The sequence below is a fragment of the Silurus meridionalis genome, chromosome 9, assembly GCF_014805685.1.
Source record: "Silurus meridionalis isolate SWU-2019-XX chromosome 9, ASM1480568v1, whole genome shotgun sequence".
Taxonomy (NCBI): Eukaryota; Metazoa; Chordata; class Actinopteri; order Siluriformes; family Siluridae; genus Silurus; species Silurus meridionalis.
The window spans coordinates 3,283,990-3,291,303 of record NC_060892.1 but is presented as its reverse complement, the minus strand read 5'-3'; the positions used below and the strand labels follow the sequence as shown (position 1 = coordinate 3,291,303).

The window sequence follows — 7,314 nt, the reverse complement described above, 5'->3', positions numbered from 1 at the left end:
TTCAGCAGCGTTCTGCATTTATTAAATTCATAAGGGGACTCAGATGCACACAGGGATGGTGGGACAAATATTTCTAGGGGAAGTGGATGGTGAAAGGGAAACAACAAAATTCATTCTCACACAGCAAACAAACATCATACGATCAGAATCATTAAAAGCCCATTCGCTACCGTATTCTCGCCATCGATGCCACCAGTCCACGGTGACGCGATTGTGCAACATTTACTTTACAGTGGGGTGGATTGGTTTTAGTGATACAACTGTACAACAGCAGTATAATCGCTCTTAATGGATACAAAGTCATCAGGCATTTTCAGTTTGGGGCTACGGGAATAAATTGCGTCACGATTTTCCAACCAAGAAAAAAAAAAAAAAAAAAGAAATGTCAACAATTAAAAAAAAACAACAAAAAAAAAACAATATGAAAATGGACTGCAGAGATTTTTTTCTTGACAATACTGAATTCTCGTATGCTGACGCAGCAGCAGCGATTTCTCTATAATATACTAAGTTAAAACATTTACGTATTAGCGTTTGAAGCGTCCTAAATGGGTTCCGTTAGAAATCCTTTGTGACAAGGTAAACATTATGGTGAAGAAAACTTCATAAGCGAACCAAACCTCCTTAGAACTTCAAGGTTCTAGACTTCTTATCATTTAAAATATGCAGTATGTGGTATAATATGCAGAATCATTTAAAATATGCGGTGTGGGATTTCTACTCGAATTTAGCGTTCCGTATTTTTAGGAAAAAAAAATTTCACTTTCAGGCGTACATTCTCAACTGAGGTTCTGTTCTGTTTACGTACAGTGTGAAACAAAAACCAAACCGAATAACGTTTTGCTGAGATTTCTCAGTAAATGAGAATATAGAGAAGAATCTCATGTAAGACTATCCTGCTGAAATGGGATATAATGCTCAGCTAAAAATAAAAAAAAAAGACCCTTTATCCTGTATGAGATACTAAGGCACTGGCCATGTAGTGTTCTGAACTTCACAGAGGCAGTTTGGTTGATATGGTATTGTGTGAAATCTAGCAAAAAAAAAAAAGCCAAAGTAGTCAATCTATTCAGGCCATACAAAGCAGTGTATACATACACTATATGGAAAAAGTATTGGGACACCACTTGAACTCGGAGACCTGAACTTGTCCATGAAGATCCGCTTCTCATTGGTTGGGGTGGAAGATCTCCTGCTATAAAGTTCGATATCGTATTGAACATGTTGAATTAGAATACTGACTGCACACCAGGCCTCCTCACCTCACCTACATCAGTACCTGACTTTAGAAACACCTTTGTGGCTTTATGGATCTCCACAAGCACACACTAAAATCTATTGGAACCATTAGAAACACTTTTGTCCATACAGTGTATGTCCTCATTAGGGAGTCTTAAGAACCTTTTAGTGGGAATCAAACTCAAAATACAGAACAATGGGTGTTTTTTCCAACTGCTTGAGAGACCTAGCCCAACTATTAGTTGGTGGAACATTGGGTTCTTTATCCAGTTGAATGTAATCGAGTTGAATGTAATCGCTATGGTTACCTGTTGTAAATGCAAATGGCCACTTGTGAACGGCTTAATGGCGTACACCTAGCATCATATAGACGTGCAGGTGCTCCATCTGAATTCAGCAACTATTCTTGTGGACTGTGATCACTTTACATAACTGCTGAATCGGCATTAATACCCTGAGCAATCAAGGGATCAACAGTAAACGGGCGTTTAAATCGTTCAAATAGTTTCATGCGAATCATCATTAGTCAGGAATCGTCAAATGTTTCAAACATCTTACTGTTTGTAGTCTCATCGGGATCATCCACCTGAAATCGACAGGATTGAAAGATTCACTTGACCTCAAAAGATCAACCTGATCTGAAATCGGCACTACCTAATATCCCGTACTCGGTCATTGACGAAGTACGCTGGGATGTTCTTCCTGATTGGTTGGAGGTGGTGAAATCCTCCATGCCAGGGGGTACGTGGTACAGCGTCTAGAAGTGAAATTCGCTTTTCAAATCTGTAACATTTCATATGGTTTTATCCACAGACTTTTTTTTTCTTCCCTGGACATTTTACATGAGATGTACAACGTGACGGGAATGAAGTAGTGTTGACACATGTTCTTCAGGTCTGAATACAGCTCCTGAATCGTCTTAAAATTGCCTCGATCGTTCCCTTTTAAAGATGGGAGACATTCCTCCTTCCTGTAAGGAAGCTCCGAGTTGAAGCACAATCATGAAACATTAAAAAGTCTTCAGAGGCAGACGTGTAGCAGGTGTGTTTTTAGATCGAGATGACGGAAAACTGCATCTCCGCCGCCCCGATTGTTCTTTGTGTCTTTAGCAGGACCACTGCTACCTGTCAGGATCTGTACTAGTAACAACAAGCAAACTAAATATGTCTTGAATAGGTTACAGTTGAACCAGTCATCGAACTAGAAATAAAATCTCTACTAGTAGCCTTGAGAAATCGGGAGCATCTAGAAAGTTCTAGAGTTGAGTGATTAGTATTATTAGTGCTATCAAATACCCGCTTCGGAAAAAAAAATATTAATAATAAAAAAAAAAATACGTTCCAAATCAGGAAACCCCAGTGTTCATATGTATTTAACTTCAGTAGTTATCAATAATTACTAGGAATTAAAAAAAAAATCATTGCTAGGTATCTATCCACAGTAACCGTACCTACGTTTACTAGCCGTTTTATCAGACATATCCGCTCTGTAGTACATCATTAGCTGAATGTAGGCATAGACACTTGATTCTTCAGCCCGAATTTTCATCTGTCTATCAATAGCAAGGTGTATGTGTTGATGGTATTTTTTTTGTGGTTGAACATTTGCAGCACCTATACAGCAGGTGTACATGATAAACCAGACAGGAAGCAAAAGATTCAATAGGAGCCCTAGAATTGTCGGGTAAAGGAAGCCTATTATTACTTCAATAAATCACTCTGAAGCATTAACGAGGCATAAAGTTAGCACGGACGAGGTTTACCCTGACTCGGGATGCTAATATCAAAGCTTTTTTGACTTCTCCCCCCATTTAAGCGATAGGGAACTATACAAATGGAAGCCCCGTGAGCTTCAAAAAACAAAACAAAAACAAATACAGAGAATCGAGATAAAGTACCACACAGGTTGCAGGTATGGAGTGGCAGAAGAAGACAAGCGCAATACTCAGCGGGTAAAGAGGACGACTGAACGAGTTCGGGAGAAAACGATTTCCTTTCCTTGAAGCAGCGTAGGTTTTCAGTCGGACCTTTCGGTTGGAATGAGGAAAGTTGTAGTGGTCTGGAAACGGAGTGCTGTTCACAGAAGAATGAGGAGGAGGATCACGACGAACAGGACGGCCAACAAAATGCCGATCGCGCACCACTGTCGCCGGTCTGGGAGGAAGGAAAAGAGTTAACAACACAGTCAGAACAATCCAGACTGTTATTTCTCAATATTCAACCCTAAAAATTACGGTGACAAAGTAGTATTATTGGACACCTGAACCTTTCAGCCATATGTGATTCTTCACCAAACTGGTACCACAAAGTTAGATGCACACAAGCATGGGTTTTTCCTGTGCACAAGCCAGATCCATGATGATGTGCTTTTCATGGGTTGTAGAGGAAGAATTCCTGACTTTACGAACACTATAATCTCCATAAATCATTTCAAAATCGAGTGGAACGTCTTCCCAGTAGATGGGAGGATATTATAACAGCAAATGGGGATTATTGTGAAATGGTATGTTCAGAAAGTAAAACTTAACCAGGTGTCCACATACTTTTGTGTGTGTGTGTGTGTGTGTGTGTGTGTGTGTGTGTGTGTGTGTGTAAATCTGCAACAACCGCAATCAAGCATTTGCGATAACTGGCAATGACTCTTTCTATTTATCTTCTAATTATTTATTTAAATTATTCCATTTATTTAATTGATTAATCAATTTAAATAATCTAATACAAAGTGCATTACATTCATTGGATTTATTCTATTTAATAAAAAAAATTATTAGTGTGTATATTATTATAGCAGGCGTTTTATTAAAAAAAAAAGTTTTAAAAATGTAAACTGCTGCTGTTCACAAATGTTAATAATAAACCGCTATATGAATATGCGCATATTCATAAAGCATTTCAACATTTGTTTTTTTGGCCACTTTTTCCTGACATCATGAGACTCCCGAATAGTGAAATATTTCACCATTTATTCTCGAGCTTCCTTTGAGACTCCCCAAGGTCACACTTCCTGTTCTCATCACGTAAACCCTTTTAAGGGGTGCTATCAGAAACCAAACCCTGGCTTTCCTTCCGCTAAAGTCTGTAACCTTACTGACCTCAGGAAGTGTGGGGTGGTTCTGAACAGGAAGTGAACGCATGGCTGAATTCTCTCCGGTTTCTGTCGGCCCGCCCATGCATCACGGTCAGCTTCGGCTGTTGTTTTTTTACGAGCATGTGAGCATGCTGTGAAGAGGCCCGAAAGGTTTTTTCGGTTTACTCACCGCTAGTCATGTGTGAAACCTTCGCTAGCTTCTTCATCACGTTATCTAACCTGGACTGGGTGCTGTCCATCTCATGGGAAAAATCATCCAGCATTCTGCAAAAATTTGGCCAGAGAGATATTTTTTCACTCCACGTAGAAATTTATTTTTTCCAAAGATGAAATCACAATAGAACAATGTTTAAACGTTTTATTTTCTAATTGGTTCGATTCAGTTTCCTGGTAAAAAACTAAAATCTGAGAAAACGCACGAGCTGCCACGTTTCCTGTTTGAATCTGGAACACGGATCAGTAATTTCAACACCAATGACAAGTAAAACACCAAAGAAACAAAAAATGTGAAATATATATATATATATATATATATATATATATATATATATATATATATATATATATATATATAGCTGTAAAAAATTAAATAATTTACAAATTATATAAAAAAAAAATTAACAACTTCTATAATATAATGCATATAGTCTCATTAAATGTTTTAGAAAATGTCAAGCCACACCCATGAGATAATCCGTTAATGGTGGTACTGTAGAAGATGATCCATGCATGCGAGTGTAAATCAAAGTGCTTAAAGTGCTAGGAGACCCAAACCTGTTTCAGCAGGACTATGCTCCTTCACACAAAGCCAGCTCCATGAAGATATACTTTAAGTGGGTTGGAGTGGAAGATCTCCTGCTCTAGAGCTTAGAGCTCACTGAACAATAAATATGAACACACTGTATCCCAGGCCTCCCAAGCATCTTATGGTCAGGTGTCCACAAACTTTTTTTTAGTTTTGATAACATGCTGTTGATATTTTAACCAAAGACGACTTTATTATGCAAATTATCTCAAATGCATGGTGACCAAAAACTCCTACAATGTAAAAGGATTGATTTTTGTACTAAGTGTGAACAGAGATAAGGTGTATGGCTTACACTGCCTGCTCGTCCAGCTCCTGTCCAATCCGTTCAGACATGTTCTTCAATACGCCAATGGTCCCTGACACCAGCTCCAACTGCTCGTCCTGCTGCTCCGCCATCAACTACACAAACAGGCAAAAAAATCATGAGGAAATGAAGCAAATAGTGAATTGTAGTGTTGAAATCAAATTTGTGTGCGTTCAGAAACATACAGACACGGATATGTAAGTAGCAGGTCTGACTGGTGATCATGATCCGTCTCCGAAAACTCATGATCGTTTAATCTGAAGTAGTTTCAGGTCACCAGTTCCCCTTTTCTGTGCTAAAGTATCCAGCTGTGTATCCAGTTTCCTGTACAGCTGCATCTAGCGATATACATTATATTGAGCAAAAGTATTAGGACACCCGACTTTTCCAATTTTATGTTGTCTTCAGATGCAGCAGCATTCATTTCTCCTAATTTGAACTGTTCCAACATGACAATGCAGATGTGCACAAAGCCAGCTCTATGAAGATATACTTTAAATGGGTTGGACTGGAAGATCATCTGCTCTAGAGACCTGACCTCAAACCTAATCTAGGGGAACATCTTCCTAGAAGAGTGGAGGTTATTATAACAGCAAATGGGGAACTAAATGTGGAATGGAATGGAGGTATCTTATTGTCAGGTGTCCACACACTTTTGCCCGTATAGTGTATTTCTCATAATTGCATTTGATCCGTCTCAAACAGGCTGATTTTCAAAACTGTAGATGAAATTCTGTCAGATGAAATCCTATTCTGGGTCCACATCTGGACTACAGTCCACCAATTCACATCCTCATGCATTCCCAGAGCACCTTTGTCTTACCCGACTGTGGACTTTATTATTACCTGTTGTTGGGTTTGTTGCTCTTCAATAAACTGAGAGTTGGCAGAATGCAGTTCTCGGTCCAGTCGAATGTATTTATCTCCTCCTGGTTGCCAGATTGGTCCACGAGACCCCCCGTCTCCCATTAGAGTCTAACACAAAAAAAACAGACATCAACACCGATACGGTTGTAATAATGAGGAGCAAAGAAGCCGTATAATGTTTACCATAATGCACAGAATACAGTACAAACCTGTCGGTTTTTCTTGTCTGAGAGCGACATGGCCATTGGACTTGCCATTTGGTCTTTCATCTCCTGAGAAATAATATCAATTATGACATTTACTAGGGTGAAAATTCAGACACGTTATACCCAACAGGGCGGAAAAAAAACCTTTTAGGAGAGGAAGAAATATGAATCATTGTAAATATTTAATTTAAATTCAATATCTTAATTACACAATTAAATAAAACTGCAGAAAGATTTTTAAAAAAATGAGAACATAGCTAACTAATATATGTGTGTGTGTGTGTGTGTGTGTGTGTGTGTGTGTGTGTGTGTGTGTGTGTGGTGAATGTTAGGTAGTGCTAGGATTTGAACTCATGACGTTCTAATTAGAACTCCACGGTTTTAACCACTAATCTACCACGTCTGCATTTACTAAAAAGGTAAAATAAAAAAATTAATAAATAAATAAAAATGAATGAATGGAAGTCAGTATTCTAACATGGCTATGACGTCATTTTTCTGATGACATCATTCCTGATGACGTCATTCTCCATAAAAGATATTGACAGTTATGACAACTTTGCACTCAAATATACTTTGATTCCAAAAACCTGATTCCATGTCCCTCATTCTGAAAAAAGATCATCTGTCCCATTTGTGTATTTCATAAAAATTTCTTCGAGCAGATACTCAGTCACGAATGAGGGACATGGAATCAGGTTTTTGGAATCAAAGTATATTTGAGTGCAAAGTTGTCATAACTGTCAATATCTTTTATGGAGAATGACGTCGTCAGGAATGATGTCATCAGAAAAATGACGTCA

The 7,314-nt window shown here is 38.4% G+C and overlaps 1 protein-coding gene across 1 annotated transcript in view; it reads right to left on the bottom strand.

Annotated features, from left to right (window-relative positions):
* stx6 (syntaxin 6) overlaps positions 1–7,314 on the bottom strand; it is a 13,324-nt gene continuing 6,010 nt past the window's right edge. Inside the window, exons 4-8 of the mRNA XM_046857174.1 lie at positions 6,515–6,577; positions 6,285–6,413; positions 5,427–5,533; positions 4,496–4,590; positions 1–3,392 (exon numbers count right to left, since the gene is read on the bottom strand). Coding sequence (XP_046713130.1) covers positions 3,316–3,392; positions 4,496–4,590; positions 5,427–5,533; positions 6,285–6,413; positions 6,515–6,577 — 471 coding nt within the window. The 3' untranslated portion in view covers positions 1–3,315. The remainder of the gene's footprint in view (positions 3,393–4,495; positions 4,591–5,426; positions 5,534–6,284; positions 6,414–6,514; positions 6,578–7,314) is intronic.